Consider the following 23418-nt stretch of genomic DNA (forward strand, 5'->3'; position numbering starts at 1 on the left):
ACAGCAAACGCTGCCACCCTCAGCTTCCAGACGCACCCAGCTTGCTCAGCACACAACACTCCAGTGTCTCCCTGCCAGCAGCAGGGCGGTGCCTGGACACAACGGGCTGGTCCTGGAGTGACTTACCAATGTTCACCGAGTCTTCCCAGTCTTCCAGCACTTCTGTGACAATAAGCACGTACACGTATGTCCTGTGCTTCCTCTCCTGGTTCTGAAGGGCACAGAAAAAGGAAAGGGAGAGGCTGTCCTCAGCGGGTTGAGATGCTTCAAGAAAGATTGTTATACAACGCCCTCTGCTTTTGCTGTTGGGTCTCAAGACAGTTCCACCAGAACAGAGAGCAGAACACCCCTTGAACAGACTTTTGGTTTTTCGAGACAGGGTTTCTCTGTGACTTTGGAACCTGTCCTGGAACTTGCTCTGTAGACCAGGCTGGCCTCGAACTCAGAGATCCGCCTGCCTCTGCCTCCTGAGTGCTGGGATTAAAGGCATGTGTCCTGGCGGACAGACTTTTAGCAGAGAGAGAGAGAGGAGAGAGAGGAGAGAGAGAGAGAGAGAGAGAGAGAGAGAGAGAGAGAGAGAGAGACAGAGAGAGAGAGAGAGAGAGAGAGAGAGAGAGAGAGAGAGAGAGAGAGAGAGAGAGAGAGAGAGAGAGAGAGAGAGAGAGAGAGAGAGAGAGAGAGAGAGAGAGAGAGAGAGAGAGAGAGAGAGAGAGAGAGAGAGAGAGAGAGAGAGAGAGAGAGAGAGAGAGAGAGCTCACCCACGCCCAAGAAGACCAGGTGTCTGGTCTGATCTTCTGGAGTTGGGAGTTAGAGGTAGATGCTAGCCACCAGACTTGGGTGCTGGGAATTGAACGCAGGTTGTCTAAAAAAACATCAATTTTTTTGTTTGTTTTTTTTTGAGACAGGGTTTCTCTGTGTAGCTTTGGAGGCTGTTCTGGAACACACTCTGTAGACCAGGCTGGCCTCAAACTCACAGAGATCCACCTGCCTCTGCCTCGAGTGCTGGGATTAAAGGAGTGCACCACCACCTGGTGCTTTTTTTTTTTTTTTTTTTTTTTTTGGACAGGGTCTCTACATAACCCTGGCTGGCCTGGAAATTGCTATGTAGACTAGGGGGACCTTGAATTCACAGAGACCCTCTTGCTGCCTGTGTCTTCCAGGTGTTACAGGGATTAAAGGCATGCCACCATGCCCCATTAACAAGTTTTGCTTTTTCTTTTTCTTTTGGAATAGGGTATCTCTTTACATAGTCCTGGCTGTCCTACAACTCATTTTGTAGACCAGACTGGCCTCGATCTGCCTGCCTCTGCCTCATGAGTACTGGGATTAAAGGTGTGCACCACCATGCCTGCTTGGCAAGCACTCTTAATGGCTGAGCCATCTGACTAGCCCGTGGCCAGACTCTTCAAGTCTAAGAGTCTAAGTTTTACACCCTTCCTTCTTCTCCTAACCACAACCTCACAGGAGCGTTGTACTTGGGAGTGTACAGATTGTGTATCAGGGCCACCGTGCCAGCCAGCTAAGGCCTGCATTCTGTCCCCTACTGTGCTGACCCCGTTCCTCTCTGCTCCCATCTCGCACTTCCTGACCACCTTTCACGTCCACTCTTCCTGTCTTCTCTATTCTACTTCCCCTCACCTTGGGAGCGCAGGAGGAAAGTCAACAAGGGGATAAACGATATTCTGTACACGCCTGGGGTCCAAATTTAACTCCAGAACCCATTAAAAAGCTGGGCATAGAGGTTAAGCTTGTAATCTCGGACTGGGGAAGAGGGAACAGGGGGATCCCTGGCTCAACCCAGCCTATCTGATGAGCTCCAGGCCTGTGAAGTCATGCTCAGGCCCCACAGACATACTCACAGCATCCGCACAAACACAAGCCAGTAGAGAATGCTAGTGCTGCCTCTTCTGACACTCAGGGAGACACGGGAGGCCTTTCCAGTCAGGACAATGGCTAATTTAATGACTCCAGAGCAAAGGTAGTAAAAGACTTACCTCAAAAATTCCAACCAACCTTCCCAGCGTCCCTTTTACTCCAGCCTGAAAGACAGAGAAAGAAGAACGACATAGTGACACATGCTGCTCTTTCCAGACGACTTGGGGCCCAGCATCCATGTCAGGACAGACAGACAGACAGACAGACAGACACACACACACACACACATACACACGTACGTGCACACTTTCTTGCTCTCTCTGGGGGGGTCGAGGGATGACAGATGACACTCAGGCCTGTCAGCTCATTTATACCTACATTTCCTGTATGTCACACAGAGAGTGGTCACAGCAAGGCACACTGGAAGAAGACACACTACTGAAGAGCTTTGCAAACAGCTATGCCAAAACCATTCTGAGGTGCTAAATTCACGTTTTATTCATGAAACGAGGTGGGTACCAGAGGGTCAGAGGGCCAGCAATGCCCAGGCGGGGGTGCAAGCATGGTCCCTGACAGCAAGAGTCTTAACTGACATGCTCCTGGCAGTCTGTGTCCAAAAGACTGCAGCGGAGCTCAGAACCCTAAGGACCCACAAACCGTAAGCCATTGAAACCACCAGCATACGGCTCTCCTGATGGCACGTCATGACAGAGATTAACCATGCTAGGAATAGGAGAGTGCATCTGCGTGGCCATTTCCGCTTTCTTATTACACATTCTTCCTGTCCGAGGCCTGCCTGACTGCTGGTGTCTCTTTGAATTCTTAAGTGAGAGCATCTCAATCCTTTCTAATTAACTGACTTTTCCCGTCCATCCCCATCCCATCACGTGTGCTTTGGCTTCCACCTTCCCTCCCTTACAAGTTAATTTTTAATTTATGTGTATGTGGGGTGTGTGTGTGTGTGCGTGTGTACGTGTATGTGTATGTATGTATGGTTTCTTTATGTAGCCCAGGCTGTCCGAGAACCCACTCTGAAGATCAGGCTGGCCTCTATTAACTCAGAGATTCACCTGCCTCTGCTTCCTGGGTGCTGGGATTAAAGGTATAGACTACCACGCCCAGTTTAGAAACTTTTTTCTTTAGTAATTTAAGACAATGTCTCATTTTGTAGCCTAGGCCCACAGAGATCCACCTGCCTGTGATAGGTTAAAGGTGGCACCACCACTGTCAGCACCACAGGGCTGTTTTCTTAAAATTCTTTTCTTTTCTTTTTTTTGTCCGAGACAGGGTTTCTCTGTGTTGTTTTGGAGGCTGCCCTGGAACTTGCTCTGTAGACCAGGCTGGCCTCAAACTCACAGAGATCCGCCTGCCTCTGCCTCCCGAGTGCTGGGATTAAAGGCGTGCACCACCAATGCCCAGCTGGGTCTTAAGATTCTTAGGAGGTACTTAATAAGAGAAACAAAAGAGAGTGATGTAAACTAGAGTCTAGCAGGTGGTGGCGGCGCACACCTTTAATTCCAGCTTTTGGGAGGCAGAGGCAGGTGGATCTCTGTGAGGCCAGCTTGGTCTACAGAGGGAGTTTTATGACAACTAGCTTTACATAGAGAGACGCTGTCGTTAGAAAAAAAGAAGGCTGTATTCCTGGGTGACTTGTATTTTGAAATTGATCTGTTCTCTCTCAGGGAATCCTCAGGTCTGTTCTATGTGCTCACCTTCCAGGCTCTTGGTAAGGTGCATAGAACCACCTTAGTCTCTCAAGTCAGCTATTGCATGAGCTCGCCAGAGAGAGGCCTGAACAAAGCTATGCTCTTGCAAACCCAACTAGAAAGCCAGCTAGCTCTGATGCCAGCAGCATGATCACATGTCGCCTCTGGACTTGTGTCACTTGGGTCTCTGCCACCGACCCCACTGGTAAGGCCTGGAGGAGCCTGCTGGGGGAGGGGTCACAGGAGCCACTGCTCCCATGGTTCTGTGCTCTCTCCAGCAGCAGCCATCTAGCTAATGCGCATGCGTCTTCAAATGGTCTCCAACATGAAAATGACAAATCAGCCTGTGATCGAGATATTTTAAAGGCTTCTTTAGTTTGCTTTTATGTACATGAATATGTGCCTGCATAGGTCAGAGAAAGCATCAGGTCCCCAGAACTGGGTTACAATACAGACTGCTGTGTGCTGCCACGTGGGCACTGGGAACCTGAAGCCTGTTTTCTCTGCAAGGGCAATAGTGCAGTCCCTTAATGTACAATTTTGACAATGTAAATAATAACTGTTTTCTTTTTTAGTCAAGGGCTCATTAGTCCAGCTTGGTCTTTATCTCCCTGTGGAGCTGAGATAACCCTGAACTCTAACCTTCCTGCCTTCACCTCCCAAATGCTGGGTTACAGGCATGATGCCCTGTTTGTGTGGTCAGGGGATGGTCCCCGGGGTTTCATGCATGCCAGAGGAGCACTCATGGCCTGAACCACAGCAGTGCGCACACACTTCGTCAGAAGAGGCTGGACGTAGTATAACAGCATTTTTCAGAAAGATAAATGCATTCTTGTGAAGCATAGTATGATTCAAATATTGCTGTCACCTGTACTTTTTTATTGTTTGGTTTTTTGAGACAGGGTTTCTCTATGGCTTTGGAGGCTGTCCTGGAACTCGCTCTGTAGACCAGGCTGGCCTCGAACTCACAGAGATCTGCCTGCCTCTGCCTCCCAAGTGCTGGGATTAAGGGCGTGTCACCTGTACTTTTAATTTACCAGGGCATCCACCCACTTGGCAGAGGCCTGCCTAACGTGAGCCCACCACCATTCTACACGCACAAGCAGAGACACACCAAACGCTGTGGCCATGCCATCAGCACCTGGAGGAGAGGCAGGCAGATCTGTGACCTTGAGGCCAGCCTGGTCTACATAGTGTGTTTCGGGACAGCCAGGGCTACACGGTGAGATTTTATCTCAAACAAGCAAGCAAGTACACAAACCCAAACAGAACACTGTATACATAATAAATAAATAAACCTTTAAAACAAACAAACAAAAAAACTGGGACTTAGCTGGGCGTTGGTGGCGCACGCCTTTAATCCCAGCACTCGGGAGGCAGAGGCAGGCGGATCTCTGTGAGTTCGAGACCAGCCTGGACTACCAAGTGAGTTCCAGGACAGCCTCCAAAGCCACAGAGAAACCCTGTCTCAAAAAACCAAAAACCAAAAACCAAAAACCAAAAACAAACAAACAAACAAAAAACCTGGGACTTAATGGTTTCTTAGAGGAAATGCCCTTAATGTCTGTAATTCAAACATTTAGGAAACTGAGGCAGAAGGACTGTTGTAAGTTTGAGAACAACCTGGGTCTCCCTGTCTGAAACAACAATGAGGAAGACAAAAAAGGATTTCAGGACTGAAGAGCAGCTCAGGTGGGGTGTCAGCCTAGCATGGAGTCTGGGTGTGACCCCAGCACCACATACAATGGTGGAGAGCAGAAAGACTTTTACCCACTCTAATGCTAGTGGAGGAAGGTTCTCCACAGAGAGATCCCCTGGGGCCATTCCCCTAAACTCCTGATGTTCTCACAGTTCTCAGAAGCCAGCTCTCAACTGTGAACTCGGGTGTTTCTGCCACCACATGACTGGGAGTGCAGGTCCCTGTGTACAGGCGTCAGGCACAGCATCTGACGCCCGCCTGGCTCAGACATTTGACACAGACACGCGTAACTTGAGTGCAGTCAGGTGCTGGTGCAGACTTGTTGCCGTCACTGAAACACTAAGAACCTGCCCTCCATCATCCATGAAGCAGAGACCAACGGGGCGTCCTTGAACTGCAATGGCACAGGCAAGAGCTGGGGACACGGGCAGGGTTAGACTGCTGGTCCAGTCCTGCAGCCCAACTCCCAACGGTGCAAAAACAGCCAAACACAAACCCACCCCAGCAAATGTGCTGGGCCCATTCTAGTATTTTCTATCTAGGCAACAAGAATAAACTACCTTTTTATTTATTGTTGTTATTACTATTACTATTTCTGTTTATTTGAGGCAAGATCCTCCTGCTGGGCAGGGGTGGCACAAGTCTTTAATCCCAGCATTCAGGAGGTAGAGGCAGGCGGATCTCTGTGAGTCTGAGGCCAGTCTGTCTATAGAGAGAGTTCCAGGACAGCCAGGGCTTTAAAGCAGAAAAAGGCAGTTTTCTATGGAAGATGAAGTGCTCTAAAGACAAAATTGGAACGAAGAAAAGCTGTGCATCAAAGGCAGAAAGCTCAGTCCCAAAAGGAGCTCCTGGGGGCAGCTCTAATTCAGGTGCCTGCAAGACACCCAGAAACAGTGCAGGGTCATCAAACAGTGCAGGGTCATCAGACAGTGCACGGTCATCAGCACACTCGGCGGCCTGGCCTGTGCATCACTGGCAACTCCACAGGAAAAGGACCCCACTGAGGACACCCAGAAATAAAAGGTCAGCAGAGGGCCAGGGGAAGCAGCCCACACTGCTTCCTCTTAGATGAACTGTTTTAAGCATCAAAGGGGGAGAGGCTGGAGAGGAGGCTCAGGCTCAGGCTCAGGGTCAGCAGCCATTATTGCAGAGGATCTGGGTTTGTTCCCAGCACCACATCAGGAAGCTCACTGCTGCCTGTAACTCCAGTTTTAAGGGATTTTATGCCTCCTGGGCCCCTGTAGGTACTTAAACTCATATGACACACACATTCATATAGGTATATCCACATACATAAAAAATAAACCTCTTTTAAAAACAGAAATTAGCCGGGCGGTGGAGGCGCACGCCTTTAATCCCAGCACTCGGGAGGCAGAGGCAGGCGGATCTCTGTGAGTTCGAGGTCAGGCTGGACCGATAGCCTCCAAAACAATACAGAGAAACCCTGTCTCGTAAAAACAAACAAACAAAAAAAAGAAATTATAAAATATCCCTATTGTCACTGGCTGGCCATTATCAAATATTAAAATGAAATCCAAGGGTTTAAGAAAGTTTATATTTCTTACTTAGTTTGTATGTGCCCAAGCCACAGCGTGTATGGAGGTCGGGGGACAGCTTTTGGGGGTAGGTCCTCTTCTTCCACTATGTGCATCTGAGGTGTTGAACACAGGCTGTCGGACTTGGTGGCAGGCAGGTGCCTTGGCCCCGAGCCACCTTGCTGGTCCCAGCAATAACATCACTACTATTAAAGCCAAGCCCCTGCTCCTCAGCTCAAAGGACCTGGCAGGCACTCACTATCCTGCCCACTGTGCTGCTGCCCAGGCCTGCACCTGCTATTAACCATATATGGCGTTTCCTGGGGAAAAAGCCAAAACTGCACCTTCTGTGACCTGCCTCAGCAATGGCTGTGCTGACGCACACAGCTCTGGTTAATGCACTTGATCCGTTTTAGGAAATGGCCACTGTTTAGTCCCAGATACTGTAAAGGGATGGAGGGATGGCTCAGCGGTGAAGAGCACTGGCTGCTCTTGCAAAGGACTCGGGTTCAATTCCCAGCACCCACATAGTGGTTCACAGCTATCAATAACTCCACTTTCAAGGGAATCCAACACCCATTTCTGGCCTCTGTATTAATTTATGATGTAAATATGATGTACCTGCATACATGTGGGGAAAACACTCAAAAAAGAAACAAAAGCCACTGTCAAAGTCTCTTCTAAGTCAAGCTTCTACCTCTTGGGAATGAGCCTGGCCATCAACGTGCTCACTATAGCAGAGCCCTGCCTGGGCCCTCACCCTCTGACTAATACACGTGCAGCTCTTCCATCCAGAGAGAATCTTCCTTCCCTGGGTCTATCCTCCCCTGGGATGTACTCCCACCAAGAAGCACAGTGGCTCACAACTGAGGCCTCAGGGGCTTTCAGACTCTTCCCTGGACCCTGCCTCGGCCATGTGACTGTGCCTTTGCTAACTCCCAAAGGATGGAGGACCACGGCTTCTCAGTCAATGGCTTGGTAGTCTCCAGCTGGAGAGGCGAGCTGCAGGAACCCTGCTACTTCAAGGCACCCATTGGGGAGCGGTTTGTGCGACACAATGGAAACACACCCCCTCATGAGCTGCCGTCATCTTTGCTCCTCCTCCAGACTCGTGATTATTGCTAGCTGATTGCCCCACTCCCTTAGTCAAGATAACGAATGTGAACTTGTACCACGCCATGTTCCTTTCTTTTCCCTGGGACTGCAGATGGAGCCAAGCTCTTGTGCGCTCTAGCCTTTAACCAGGGGCTGCACAAGGCCCAGCCCTGACTGAGTGAGGGGCTTGCTATGTAGCTCAGGTTGTCCTTGAGTTCCTGATCCTCCAGCCTCTACCTCCCTGGTGTTGGGATCGCAAATGCACTCCACCACCCCACGTGACTTTTAAATTGAAATTGGACACCTTTCTGCACACTCAAACATGGTTTTGTGTGTGCAGCGCTGAGGCTTGAGCTTGGCTCCACACACTGTAGAAAGCACTGTGCTGCTAAGCTCTGCCAAGTTGCCCTGAACCCCTTGCCCTCGCCTCCCACGTGCTGGAACTTAGCTGTGCACCACCATGTCTGACTCGGCCTGTGTGCTGTGTCCAGACTGTTTCACTGTATTGAACATTTTAGTTTACCGTGAGTGTGAGCACTAGTGTGTTTACATGAGGGAGCGTGTGGAGATCAAAGGACAGCTCTAGGAAGCCATTTCCCCCTTCTACCTTTGTTTTTCCTTTGAGACAAGGTTTCTTTGTGAAGCCCTCTCTGACTCAGTCTGTGTAGATCAGGCTGGACCAGAACTCACAGACACACAGAGATCGTCTGTCTCTGCCTCCCAAGTTCTGGGATTAAAGGCAGGCACACCTCTCCTGATTCGCTCCTTCTACCACTGTGGAGCTGCTGGGAGTGAACTCAGTCTCCAAAAGCATGCATCTTTGCCCACGCTCTCACTTGGACAGGATCTTGCTTGCTCAGACTAGCTTAGAAGTCAGGCTCTTCCCCACAGGCCTCAGTGAGATCCTTTTCAAAACACAAGGTAGAAAGCTGAGGAATACCCACATACCCACACACACACATACACCAACACACCTTCCCCCATAAACACCTACACACACACACACACATACACCAACACATCTTCCCCCATAAACACCTACACACACACACACACATACACCAACACATCTTCTCCCATAAACACACACACACACACATACATACACCAACACATCTTCTCCCATACACACACACACATACACCAACACATCTTCCCCCATAAACACCTACACACACACACACACATACACCAACACATCTTCCCCCATAAACACCTACACATACACACACACACACTCCCCACATACATACCTACATACACCTACACGCCCACACATATACCCATATACATCCCCCCACACCCACACATACCATGAGATGATACAACCAGACTCTAGATTTACTTCCTGTGCAGTGAGCTCTGCTAGGCAGCTGACCTCTGCAACTTCAGTGAGCTAGGAGGAAGCTGCTGACCCTGCTTTTCAGGCCGATGGAAACCCTTATTCAAGTCCAGGGTCCTGACCGGGAGGATCTGGAGGCGTGGCTGCAGTCAGGGTTCGCTGAGCCACTATGAACCCACACACACCCTTCCTTCCTGGAATGTGATTGGACAGGAAAGCAAACCCGACTGGCCTCGTTCACCCAACAGGAGGCAGGACAAAGCTCTCCGGCAGCAGGCAGTCTAGCCTCCGCACTTAGCTACCGGATTCACTGCTCACCAATGGGCGGTGCTCAGTTATGTGTGCTAAGCTGAGTAAAAAGATGCTGTTTTCTTTCCTCATTTACTTTTGACACAGAGTTCCGAGACACCCAGGATAACTGAACTCCTGATCCTCCTGCCTCGTTCTCCCAAATGCTGGGAATAAAGCGGTGACCACCTTCCCCAGATCATACATCCTTTTACTTCTGGTTGTGGTTGGATGCTTTTTTGTTTGTTGTTTGTTTTGTACAAAGTCTCTCTATGTAGCTCTAGCTGTTCTGGGCCTCGCTGTATAGACTAGAGATCCACCCACCTTTGCCTCCTGAGTGCAAGGACTTAAGGCGTGTTATAAAATGGTGGAAAGATAATTCGGGTATTTACCCTGAAAGTGTGCTATCAGTACACTACCTTTAAATTAGGCCAAGTCCATCGAATCGTCACTCTTGACTACAGACCTGATAGCATTTAAGGCAACTAATACCAAATGACCAGACCTGAAAAAGTTATCCCACATGTGATTGAGAGGTGGGGAAGAGTTCATTACCGACAGCAAGTGCTGAATTTAGAGAAGCTACTACAGTCCGCCTGTATAGTAACAGGGAGACAGAGCGGCTCTAACACCAAACAATAAATAAAAAAAGGGAAGCGGCAGGGATGGCCCTGTGGTGAAGAGTACCTGCTGCTGCTCTTACAGAAGTCCTGAGTTTGGTTTTCATTGTTGTCTGTCTGTCTGTCAACAGGGTGTCTTAAGAGTTTCCACTGCTGTGATGAAACATCACCACCAAAAGCAGCTTGAGGAGGACAGGGTTTATCTGGCTTATGGGTTACAGTCCGCTGTCAGAAGCCAGGGCGGGAGTCTGAGGCAGGCTCATGTGGCAAAGACCGACCACACACACACACACACACACACACACTCTCTCTCTCTGTCTCTCTCTGTCTGTCTGCCTCTCTCTCTCCCTCCCTGAGTACAGGTCTGGAAGGAAGTGAAACAGGGGTTTCTCCACCCGAGCTCAGATGCACACTGGCCTTGCAATGGCGAGTGGGCAGTCTGGTGAAGGAAGGCGTGGCCACACAGTGAGGGTCCGTTCATCCACCTGTCGCCTCCACATCCGCTAAACAAACCGCGCACACTTAAAGCCTTGAATTCACCAATGGAAAATGAGAAGCATTAAGAAAACAAAGAAAAGATGACTTTTAATTTTTTTTAAGCCAAGATGTAGCCCTGGCTGACCTGCAACTCACCATGTAGACCAGGCTGGCCTCATAGTCACAGAGATCCTCCTGCCCTTGCCTTTTTACATTTTTACTCGCTACTTCAAGAGTGCGTGTGCACACACTCACATACAGCACTGAGAACGGAGCAGAGAACAACTTGCAGAGTTTGGTTCTTCTCTTCCATCAAGCAGGTCGGGAGCTGCACATCAGGCTTGGCAGCCGCTAAACGCTTGCTTTCTTTCCTCTGAGGCCAGGTTTCATGCCGCCCGGGCAAGCAGCTTCTCTACCTGGAACTCACTGTGTAAGGCTGGTCTCAAACTTGCTTCTGCCTATTTTTAATTACATTTATTAATTTCTGTGTGTGCAGCACAGCTCATCGTTGGGGTCAGAGGACAAGTTCCAAGAGAACTACTGTTCCCTTTCCGCCGCTGGCTCTAGGGATGGAACTCAGGTGCCTCCCTGGCAGCCTCTTGCACCTCACCTTCTGATTCTGGCCTTTGAGAACAGCCTGAGGAGCCTACAGTGGGGAAGGAGGAAGGACAGACAAGCACACACGGGAGACAGACAAATGCAACTGACAGCATAAAACACGACATCCACATTACAAACAAACGATTGGTCGGGCATGGTGGCCTATCCCTTTAATCCCCGTACTCAGGAGGCAGAGGCAGACAGATCTCCATGAGTTCAAGGCCAGTCTGGTCTACAGAGTGAGTTCCAGCACAATCAGGGCTACACAGAGAAACCACTAAAAAACAAAACCAAAAGCAAATAAAGAAACAAATGCGCTGGGCACTCACTGGTGGTGCACGCCTTTAATCCCAGCACTCGGGAGGCAGAGGCAGGCGGATCTCTGTGAGTTCGAGGCCAGCCTGGTCTATAGAGTGAGTTCCAGGACAGGCTCCAAAACAATACAGAGAAAACCTGTCTCAAAAAAACCAAAAACAAAAACAAGCAAAAAAACAAACAAACAAAAACAGCTTGTTGGGTCCTAGTAGCACACATGTTAAAACCCAAATTTGGTTAGCAGAGGCAGGTAAACTTCTGTGAAGCTCAGTCTATATATAAGAATCCAAAGACAACCAAAAAAAAAAAAAAAAAAAAAAAAAAAAAAAAAGACCTGGCTGGGTGTGGTGTGAGGGTGGTGTCCCCTTAGTTGCCCTCACTAACCTAAAGCTCACTAACCGAGATCACAGGTGTCCACCCAGGCCCAGCTTTTCTACATGGGTGCTGAGGACAGCCTCAGTGACACGCCCTTGAGCAGGGTGCTGAGGAACAGACTCAGGGACACAGGCTTGAGCAGGGTGCTGGGGACAGACTCAGGGACACGCCCTTGAGCAGGGTGCTGAGGAACAGACTCAGGGACACAGGCTTGAGCAGAGTGCTGAGGAACAGACTCAGGGACACAGGCTTGAGCAGAGTGCTGGGGACAGACTCAGGGACACAGGCTTGAGCAGGGTGCTGAGGAACAGACTCAGGGACACAGGCTTGAGCAGGGTGCTGGGGACAGACTCAGGGACACAGGCTTGAGCAGGGTGCTGGGGACAGACTCAGGGACACAGGCTTGAGCAGGGTGCTGGGGAACAGACTCAGGGACACGCCCTTGAGCAGGGTGCTGAGGAACAGACTGAGGGCCACCCACAGGCTTGAGCAGGGTGCTGGGGACAGACTGAGGGCCACCCACAGGCTTGAGCAGGGTGCTGGGGACAGACTGAGGGCCACCCACAGGCTTGAGCAGGGTGCTGGGGACAGACTGAGGGCCACCCACATGCCTTTGCAGGTCTCCTGAGCAGACTGTGCAGCCCCCACTGCACTCAAACCCAATGCTTTCCCTCTGCACCCACAGCAAGAGCCTGACAGCTACTAAGTGAGCACAGTAACTAACTCAGCAGTCAGCCCTGCCAACAGCATCCTCCACAAGTGCGCAGACATGTAAGGTGTCTGTGCTTCCTGTGATGGGGTACGCAGACATGTAAGGTGTCTTGTCTGTGCTTTCTGTGATGGGGTGTGCAGACATGTAAGGTGTCTGTGCTTCCTGTGATGGGGTACGCAGACATGTAAGGTGTCTGTGCTTCCTGTGATGGGGTACGCAGACATGTAAGGTGTCTGTGCTTCCTGTGATGGGGTGTGCAGACATGTAAGGTGTCTGTGCTTCCTGTGATGTGTGTGCAGACATGTAAGGTGTCTGTCTGTGCTTCCTGTGATGGGTGTGCAGACATGTAAGGTGTCTGTGCTTCCTGTGATGTGTGTGCAGACATGTAAGGTGTCTGTCTGTGCTTCCTGTGATGGGTGTGCAGACATGTAAGGTGTCTGTGCTTCCTGTGATGGGGTGTGCAGACATGTAAGGTGTCTGTGCTTCCTGTGATGGGGTGTGCAGACATGTAAGGTGTCTGTCTGTGCTTTCTGTGATGGGGTGGTAAGGGGGTGGGGACCAGCACACAGTAGGAAGGGACCAAGACTGCTAGATGCAATACAAAGGACAGTCTGAGACCAAAAACGGCTCTTTTTGAAGTCCTGCCACACATTTTATGTGGGTGGGAAATCTGGTCTCAACTCTATTCTAGTTTGTGAAGATTAGCTCTGTGACACCAGCTCCAACTGACAAAACAAGGGTGGGGGAGGGGCTGGAGAGGTGCCTCAGTCAGCTGCCTGATTGCTGTGCAAGTATGGTTCCCGGCACCACACGGGATGGAACTCAGGTCAGGCTCGAACGGCAGGCTTACATGGTAAGCATTTTTGCTCACTGAGCCATCTTGCCAGCCTTAGACACTTTTATGCTCTCAATAATTCTGGAATACAGTATGGGGTATGTTAACTTCTTTGCCTGCAGAAGCATAGGCAGGACTATGATGGCAGACAGCTGAATTTCAAAACGGATGAAATACTGACTTAGGACTGCCCTTCAGTGATGGGCACTGCATTTCTCATTTCCACTTTCAAGCATCTGACGCCTATTTCACTCCCCTCCTCCTCCAATAGGGTGGTGCGTAGTTTCCAGGGAACACATGTTGAGCACAGGCCCTGCATCCATCCCTGCTGTGGAATATTATTTTAAGATGTATTACATTTGTTTGTGCTGTGGAACATTGGTTCGATGATGCAAAGATGTGTTGCATTCTTTCTTTTTCCCCCAGAGTTTCTCTGTGAAAGTCATAGCTGTCCTGGAACTCACTCTGTGGACCAGGCTGGCCTCGAACTCAGAGATCCACCTGCCTCTGCCTCCCGAGTGCTGGGATTAAAAGCCTGATCCCCCACATCCCGCAATGCTGCATTTGTTTACCTCTGAAGCTGTGTTACTCTGCAGTCTGAAACACCTGATGGTCTAATAAAGAGCTGATGCCAACAGCAGGGCAGGAGAGAGATAGGCGGGGCTAGCATGTAGAGAGCATAAATAGTCTGAGAAAAGGGAGGGAGACCAGGACCTAGAAAGGGAGGCTCCAGGGGCCAGCCAGCCACGGAGTCAAAGTGAAAGTAAGATTCACAGAAGAGAAAGACAAAAGCCCAGAGGCAAAAATGTAAATGGGACAATTTAAACTAAGAAAAGCTGGCAAGAAGCGGGGTGTTGGTGGCGCACACCTTTAATCCCAGCACTCAGGAGGCAGAGGCAGGCGGATCTCTGTGAGTTTGAGGCCAGCCTGGTCGACAGAGTGAGTTCCAGGACAGCCTCCAAAACAATAGAGAAACCCTGTCTCGAAAAACCAAAAAAAAAAAAAAAAAAAAAAAAAAAAAAGCTGGCAAGAAATAAGCCAAGTTCAGGCCAGATATTTATAAGTAAGAATAAGCCCCGCTGTGTGATTTATTGGGAACTAACTGGGCGGCAGGCCCCCAAAAGAGCTAAATAGCCAAAGAGTAAAAGCCACCAACTACACATCCCTAACTCCTCACCAGGCTTGCTACTGGTAACACCTTGGCTGCACCTGTGTAACTAGAACAACCCAGTTCGTGACTCTGCTGACAGGCTTCGTGTGCGCTCGGTCCCCAGAACCAGTTCCTGGGAGCCTGGCATATGTGAAACCATATGGCTGGGCCTATACACATATTTACATGGGGGGATGGGAGGGGAAGAAAAAAAATCCAGTCACACAACAAAAAAGGTAAGTTTTCCAGAGCTAGACATCAAACCCAAGTGTGCTTCCTACGACAGAGTATCAGCCACTCACAAGGCACACAGCTCTCGAGCCTCCTCCCCCTCTCTGTCACCATCAGATCTTCACCACCCTGTGTGAAAGTAATTCAAACATCACTTTGCCTTGGGCACTGTGAAAATGCCAGAAGCCAACTAGATTTAGACCCCATTTCTGCAGCACAGACCATCTTAACTGGTCCACAGCCCCATCCTCTTGAAATAACCAAGGAAAGGTTCCGAGAGGCCCAGGCCTAGGGAGGCTAAGAGTCATACTGCCCCTCAGGACCTGCCCACACCCTGACTCATCACAAGACCTCAGATCCAAAAGATATGAGACACTCATTCTGCTCCAGAGCAAACTAAAAGCTGCTCTCCACGTTCCCACCCTCCTAACACTTCCCCCAGTGGAAGTGAGAAAGACCACGCTATTTCCAGGCAGACACTCGACATTCACAAATGAGCAGGTAGGTCTAAAACCACCCAGACCTCACCTAGAGGAGAGCCCACAGAATGCCATACTAACTATTCTCTCAAATCTTCAAAACTTCAGGTGATAGTTTTTATTCACTTGTATTCACCATGAGGTGTTGACCTCACTAAAGGCAGTGTCTGCACATTCCTGTACTCTGGCAGGGGCTCAGGGCTTGCTGCATGACAGAAAGGCACTGCTCTCTTGCAGAACAGCCAGACAGCACCTTGTTGGCGGAAGCTTAAAGGAATCTGTCCCGTTTTCACATCCCATGGACTCAAGCAGTCTCATTGTTACACACAATGGCTTCCTCAGGAGCCGAAGGAGCCCCTCAGCCAGAGCAAGATGATCGACCCACATCTGGCTCTCCTGCAGGTGAGCAGGGCCAAGCAGTCAAAGATGCAGATTCACACGACTACAGGACCCGCTCAGAGCCCAGCCCTGCAAGAGCAATTAGCAGACACCAATCTGATCAGGTTAAGAGAAGGATTTGCTAAGGGATAAGAACAGTTCACAGAGGCCGGGCACTGGTGGTGCACACATTTAATTCCAGCACTCGGGAGGCAGAGGCAGGTGGATCTCTGTGAGTTCAAGGCCAGCCTGGTCTACAAAGCGAGTTAGTTCCAGGATAGGCTCCAAAACAATATAGAGAAACCCTGTCTCAGAAAACAAAAAACAAAACAAAACAAAAAACGGTTCCCAGAATCACTGGGACTGTAAGGAAACAGACCTGCAGGCAAAGCAGTTCCGGAAAACAGCTTTTCAACTGCACTGCCAAGGGGGCTGCAGCCTTCAAGATGGCCCGGATAAAATAACAGCACAGGAAAGCAGCCAGCGCAGGGAGCGCACACTGCAGCTGCCAACTGCACAACCTAGCTCCTTTCTCAAACAGCCACAGCAGGCCAACTCCACTCTCAGCCCCTGTGGCTAGGGTGGTCTATGCAAGGCTTTAGACTCCAGCCTCAGTTTCCCCAAGGAGTCTCAGCTGCATGCACTGTAAGAGGCTGGAAAAGGCACTCTCTGGCCGTCTAGTGCAGGGTTCTATGGCTCACTCAGTCCTGTGTTCACAGGTGCTGCCCCCCTGGCACATAGCCAGGTCCATACCGTATGTCCTGCATCTCTTAAGGCCACTCCTACAGCAGAGGCTGATTATACGACACCGTGTAGTGCTTTGTCTAGCTGACTAAAACTACAGATGATCCGTGGTGTCTTGTTTGCTTCAGTGGCAGGCAGGAGTCTAGTATCTTCCTCCTCCCGCCTCCCACACGCCAGGTCATAGGCGTACATCACCAGTCATCCATTCTTACCTACACTACAGACGAGGCACATGTTAGAGTAAGCAAACTGTTTCTCCCTTTGGTGGGGGGTGGGGGCACGACACCAGAGGGGGCGACACGGACAGACGAACGGACGAACAGGACACACACAGGAGTTTCTCTGTGTAGCCCTGGCTGGACTCCTGGAACTTGCTCTGCAGACTAGGCTGGCCTCAAACTCAGAACTCAGATATCTGCCCACCTCTGCCTCTAGAATTAAATTCATGTAAATTTCTAGCCAAATACTCTGAAGATTTTATAGCCAGGTAGTGGTGGCATATGCCTTTAATCCCAGCACTCAGAAGGCAGAGGCAGGTGAATATCTGTGAGTTGGAAACCAACCTGGTCTACAAAGAAAAAGAAAGAAAAGATTTTATTTATTTATTTAGTACACACAGGGAGAAGGATCCTTTGCCTCCAAATAAAGAGGCCTGTGAGGCAAACATGCAGGTGTGAGGATGGAGCTCTGATGGCCAGGCTGCTACCACAAGGAGACAAGCCAAGGTAAACGCCAAAGAAGCAAGGACAGTGGGACAAGGAGGAGGACAGAGGGACCTGGCCCTGGCCTGCAGGAGTCCCTCAGTCAGTCCAGCTGCAGCTGGCAGGCGCAGAGTAGGAGGAGAGAGACAGGCAGGACAGGGGAGGAGCCTCGAGTGCGGCAAGAGGGCTCTGGGTAAGACAACTGTCAAGGGGCAGCCAGAGCTCCACCAATCGGAACGTCAGCAGGCTTCTGCCGTTGTCTGACATGGGCTCATGTAGTGACTCACTGCTGCTGAAGAGGACTGGAACTTCTGATTCCCCTGCCTGTACCTGTTAGTGTTGGATTACAGGCATGCACCATGACCCCTGTTTACACAGTTAAACTCAGAGCCTCAGGCGACACAATCTTCTGGCTTGGTTTTGGTAGTACTAGGAGTGGACCCTTGCCATGCTAGGCGAGCACTTTACCACCAAACCATATTCCCAGGCCTGGTAGGTCCTAAGTGCTGCTTTCTATGTCCATAAAGTCAGAACAAGCAAATAGATTCACAAAATACTGGCACTGGGTGGCAAGGAAGTGCATGGGGACATGAGAGCTCACGCTGCTGCATTTGTCACAAGTCCAAAGCCAGGCTGCATGGGAAGAGCTGAGCATGGAGTTGCCACTGCTGGCTGTGGAGAAACACCAGTTCCTTCCTCTTGGCCCCCTCTCCCGGACTATGAGCTTTTTGGAGAGGGGAGTTTCTGGGCCTGAGCCCTGTCCTGCACACTAGGAAAGCACTCGCTCACTGAGCTACAAGCCCAAACCTCCTAGGCTGCAAGTTCTCAGACTAAGGGACTCAGGGCTCACACTCTGACTTTTGTTTATCCTGGCACATTTAGTAAGGTGTAGGGGTGTGGTCAAAGCAATGAGCCCATGTATGTTGCACACAATATGACTAAAACCCTGTCATCTCTCAAGCTGTCCCATCACCAGCACTAGTCATGGTCCCCTGTAGGAAACAGCATGAGCCACACCAATCAGCTGGCTCCTGTTAACACTGACACAATCTATGGCAAGTACCAGAGGCAATGCTGGAACTGAGCCACGCGAGGTCACAAAGTCCCGGCAGATGTCACTAGATCTAGTCACTGACAGCCTTCTTCCTGTGAAAAGGCTGACCAACGCTGCAGCAGTGAGGGTGTGGTGTGTGCTCTCTCTCTCTCTCTCTCTCTCTCTCTCTCTCTCTCTCTCTCTCTCTCTCTCTCTCTCTCTCTCCCTCCCTCTCTCTCTCTCTCCCTTCCTCCCTCCCTCCCTCCCTCTCTCCTTCCCTTTCTCCCTCCCTCCCTCTCTCCCCCCTGTGATCCCCCGCGTGATCTGTGGGTGGGTGGAGACGTAGGTAGGCAGTGTCTACAGCACAGGCACTCAGCACGTACCTCCTCACAGACTTCCCGTTCCGCTGCCACACTCGGCTCCTCCTCAGGCTCCATGCCTCCTCCAGGAACAATCCATCGGTCTGGATAGCGGCTACTGCTCACGAGCAGCACCTGAAGTCAGAGGTCACAGGGAGGGTTAAACATTCAAGAAAGCACTCACAAATCTGTCACAGAACAAGTGCCACAGTAACTAAGAACTAGCTCTTGTTCACACCCCAAATAACTTTCTGCAGTGGTGTCTCTGTGGGCGCCTGCTGGGCAGCACCTCAGGCCGTGGCCTTTACCTCCCTCACACTCAGTGGTCTGTCTCCCTTCCCTCATTCCTGTCCTTTCTTCAGAGCTAACAAAGGGACAAATGAAACAGATGGACTGACAAGCCTGGGAGAGCGGAAAGAGAGGACAATGACATCGTCGTCTGTGGACACCACCACAGGCCTCACCACACAGCTCTGTCCTGAGCGCTCAGCACACACCGAGAGCTGGGTTCGCTTTGGCTCCAGAGCTGCGGTCCTTCCTTGCACTACTTACGCAACCCCATGGTAGCTGACCAGTGCAGTTCTTTTTGGTTATTTTCTTTTTTGCTTTTGTTTGTTTGTTTTTTGTTTTTTTTTGAGACAGGGTTTCTCTGTGTACCTCTGGCTGTCCTGGCACTTGCTCGGTAGACCAGGCTGGTCTCGAACTCACAGAGATCCGCCTGCCTCTGCCTCCCTAGTGCTGGGGCTAAAGGGGTGCACCACCAACGCCCTGCAGTTATTTCTTTTTTAAACGTGATTATTTTCTGTATACAGAGTACTGTCTATGCACCATGTGCATGGAGGCCAGAAGAGGACGTTGGATGCCCATAACTGTAATTACAAACAGCTGTGAGCGAGCTGCCATGTCATGCTGGGAATAGGACCTGGGTTCTGCAACGACATTTTGTTTATGATCTAACAAATAAAGCTTGCCTGAAGATCAGAGTGCAGAGCTAGCCTCACTAGTTAGCCACAGAGGGCAGGCAGTGGTAGCACACACCTTTAATCCCAGTACTTGGGAGACAGAGGCAGACTCTAGTTAGTTCAAGGCCACCCTGGGCTACACAAAACTGATACAGTCTAGAAGAGAAACAGAGCTCACAAAAGGTGGCCCCAGCACCTGGAGAGACATGCCTTTAATTCCAGCACCAAGGAGGTGGAAACCGGAAGGGATATGGCTGGGCGGAGAGAGAAATAGAAGGTGGGAGGAGATGGGGCTCATGGCAGTTCTGAGGTGGCAGTCCCAAACAGTCTGAAGATTCAGTCTGAGGATTCATAGGGACAGGATCACCCCTTTGGTTTGAAGATTCAGTAGAGGTAAGAGGTCTGTCTCTTTTGTGGCTGGTTCTTTTACTTCTCAGACCTTTCAGTATTTACCCCGATATCTGACTCTGGGTTTTATTATTAAGATCTATTGGAACTCGTGCTACAGTCCTTTGGAAGAGCAGCAAGCGCTCTTAACTTCTCCAGCCCCTGGAGTTCTTTTTTAGACGTTCTGGGTGGCTGACGTGGTTAATCCCAGCATGCAGGAGGCAGAGGCAGTTGGAACCTCTGTGAGTTCGAGGCCAGCCTGGTCTACAGAGCAAGTGCCAGGACAGCCCCCAAAACAATACAGAGAAACCTTGTCTCGAAAAACAAAACAAAAACAAAATGTAACATGGACAGGCCATGTTCTCATTGGACTCCTTAGATAAGATACAAACACTAACTCAAAATGGACTAGTAACTTAAAAATAATTGCTAAAACCACAATGCACTGTAATTTCAGATTTAACAAGATATATCAAATTCTTAAGAAGGACCTCAAAGCCGGGCGTTGGTGGAGCACACTTTTAATCCCAGCGCTCAGGAGGCAGAGGCAGGTGGATCTCTGTGAGTTCGAGACCAGCCTGGTCTACAGAGCGAGTTCCAGGACAGCCTCCAAAGCCACAGAGAAACCCTGTCTAGAAAAACAAAAACAAAATACAAAACAAAACAAAAAACAAAAAGAAGGACCTCAAAAGCACAAAGTAAGATGAGCTGGACTCCATAATTCAGCAGCTCTCTCTGTGTATCAAAGGACCCTATCAACAAGTAAGGGCCAGGGCTGGGGAGGCGGCTCAGAGCTCAGGAGCACTGGCTGTTCTTAGACCTGAGGGCAGGTCTCCACTTCCACTGCCAAGGGTGTTGTGTGAGGGAGGCTGGGGACAGGGGAAGGCTGTGGGTGCTCTAGAAATGTCTTCCTTAAAGAAATCAGGGTTTCCACAGTGGCAACCTCCTAACAAGCTGCATAGCCTGAACGCTGGCTAATCTGCAGAGGCTGGCGTCGGCAATTAACTGCCCTCATTCCAGTCCCAGCAGCGCACTACCATGCGCTCAGCAAATTCCGCAGCTGCTTATCTCTGCTACTGCGTATCTATGTGTGTGCCTTGCACAGTACGTCAGAGGACAACTGCAGGAGCTGATCTCTCCTTCCACCATGTGGGTTCCAGGGATCAACTCAAGTCAGGCTTGGCAGCAAGGAGGCATGGCTCCAGCCCAGGCCTGCGTTCTCATCAGAGAGCTACGCGGATGCCCGGGTGACACAAGGCGACACGCCTCTCTCGTCCCTATGTCTGTAAACTGTCTCAAAACCAAGTGCTTTGCTATTGTGTACAAGTCTCCTCTTAAGATATGACCAACATAAAAGTCAACAATTATTTGTACTGTTTGAACTCAAATGGGGTTTTTTAATAGAATTTTTAAATTTAAAGACTTTATTTTATGTGTATGAGTGTTTGACTTGTATGTTTATCTGTGTGTGGTGATATCTCGCTTGTACAAATAACCCTGTCTGAAAATCAGAGGATGGAGCTTGCCACTAGCTAACCATAAAGGTCAGGAGGTCTGTGCGGACAAACAGGAAGTGAGATGGCTGGGCAGAGGGAGGACATAAGCGGGAAGAAACAGGAACTTGCTCTTTTTCACTGGGAAGCTAATGAGGTAAAGGTGGCTATGGCTTGCTCCTCCTTCTCTCTGATCTCTCAGCATTTTCCTCTATATCTGACTCTGGATTTTTACTATTTAGACCAATTAAGAACTCCATTTACATCTGTGTAGCATGTGTATGCCTGGGGCCCATGGAAGCCAGAAGAACTAGAGTTACAGTTATGAGCCACCAAATAGGTGCTAGGAATTGAAACAGGGTCCTCTGGAAGAGCAAACAATGGCCTTAGCTGCTGAGCCATCTCCAGAGCTACAGAGTTTTAAAGAAAACCTCCAGGGCTGGAGAGATGGCTCAGAGATTAAGAGCACTGATTGCTCTTCCAGAGGACCTGAGTTAAATTCCCAGCAACCGTATGTTGTCTCACAACCATCTATAATGAGATCTGGTGCCCTCTTCTGGCCTTCCAAGGCTGAATGCTTTATACATAATAAATAAATAAATCTTAAAACGTCCTAAAAAAAATAAAGAACACCTCCATATGATGACTCCACCATGCTTATGAGATGCTTGAAGCTGGAAATGAAGTGAAATAAATTGTTGAAAGCAAGTCAATAAATGATCACAAGGTCACATATTAGGAGTTTCAATTCCTGGAACCCTGATACTATTTTACCTTAAAAGTATCTACTCTAAAATTCTAAGTTGTTTTTTAGTCTACAGAGGAGCAAATACAGAAACAATACATGAGCCCAGAGTATGTACCGGTAAAATGACACAAGGCTGACTCCACAGCTTGGGAGTTTGGAACAAGCACTAGGACTTCCTAGCAGGCCAAGAAGAACTCTACCAGTCATTTGTCACGAGCCTGGAACTGTGTGTGTCTTCCTTTATTTGGAATGAGGGTTCCTAGAGGATCTGGGCTTGCTCACCAGCCGGCCAGCTCCTGGCATACACTCCTGTCTCTGGCTCCCCAGCACTAACGACAAATGTGTACTTGGCTTTTTTGTTTGCTTGTTTTCAAGACAGGGTTTCTCTGTATTATTTTGGAACCTGTCCTGGAACTCACTCTGTAGACCAGGCTGGCCTCGAACTCACAGAGATCCACCTGCCTCTGCCTCCCGAGTGCTGGGATTAAAGGCGTGCGCCACCAACGCCCGGCCCAAGGGTTTTTCTTATGTTTGCATGGAAAATACTTTACCAACAGAGACATCTCTCCAACCTCAAAACCTGCATCTTTCTAACATAACTCTTTAGGTTTGAAGGCTTGTTTGTCTGATTTTGGTCACTGTAAGATAGCACAGGCTCAACAGGGAATGGTGGTGCATGCCTTTAATCCCAGTGCTCGGGAGGCTGAAGCAGGAGGATCTCTGTGAGTTCCAGGCCAATCTGGTCTACAGAGCGAGTTCCAGGACAGCCAGAACTATACAGAGAAACACTATCTTGAAAACAGAGAAAGAAAAAAAGATAGAAAAGGCCATGGTAAGTCAGCTATAATCCCAGCACTTGGTGAATCTCTATGAGTTCAAGGACAGCCTGATCTAAAGAGTGAGTTTCCAGGACAGCACAACTGTTACACAGAGAAACCCTGTTTCAAAAAACAAAAACAAGAAACAAAAAATAAACAAATAACAAAAAAGGGGGGCATGGTAATACATCCCTGTAATTCTAGAACTCAGGAGGCTGAAGCAAGAAGATTCTCACTCAGGTTAATATACAACAAACCTGTGTCAATCAATCAATCAGAGAGAGCCAAAGGGGTACTCTGATAGGAAGGGGTTGCCTAGAAAATGCTGTTATGTGGGCTCTCAGGACACTACAGTCACAGTTCACAAGGGCCCAACTGCATCTTCTGCTGACAGAATGTGGCACTATCCATGCGGTGCCACCTTGCATGTTTGCAGAACTGAAGAGTGGGGTGATGAAGGC

The 23418-nt window shown here is 49.5% G+C and overlaps 1 protein-coding gene across 1 annotated transcript in view; it reads right to left on the reverse strand.

The window, feature by feature from the left end:
* The window catches only part of Nudt3 (nudix hydrolase 3), a 43340-nt gene that overhangs the window by 3338 nt on the left and 16584 nt on the right, over window positions 1-23418 (reverse strand). Inside the window, exons 2-4 of the mRNA XM_040732478.1 lie at window positions 18574-18684; window positions 1995-2039; window positions 127-211 (exon numbers count right to left, since the gene is read on the reverse strand). Coding sequence (XP_040588412.1) covers window positions 127-211; window positions 1995-2039; window positions 18574-18684 — 241 coding nt within the window. The remainder of the gene's footprint in view (window positions 1-126; window positions 212-1994; window positions 2040-18573; window positions 18685-23418) is intronic.

The sequence above is a fragment of the Mesocricetus auratus genome, unplaced genomic scaffold (genome assembly GCF_017639785.1).
Source record: "Mesocricetus auratus isolate SY011 unplaced genomic scaffold, BCM_Maur_2.0 Super-Scaffold_100027, whole genome shotgun sequence".
NCBI lineage: Eukaryota > Metazoa > Chordata > Mammalia > Rodentia > Cricetidae > Mesocricetus > Mesocricetus auratus.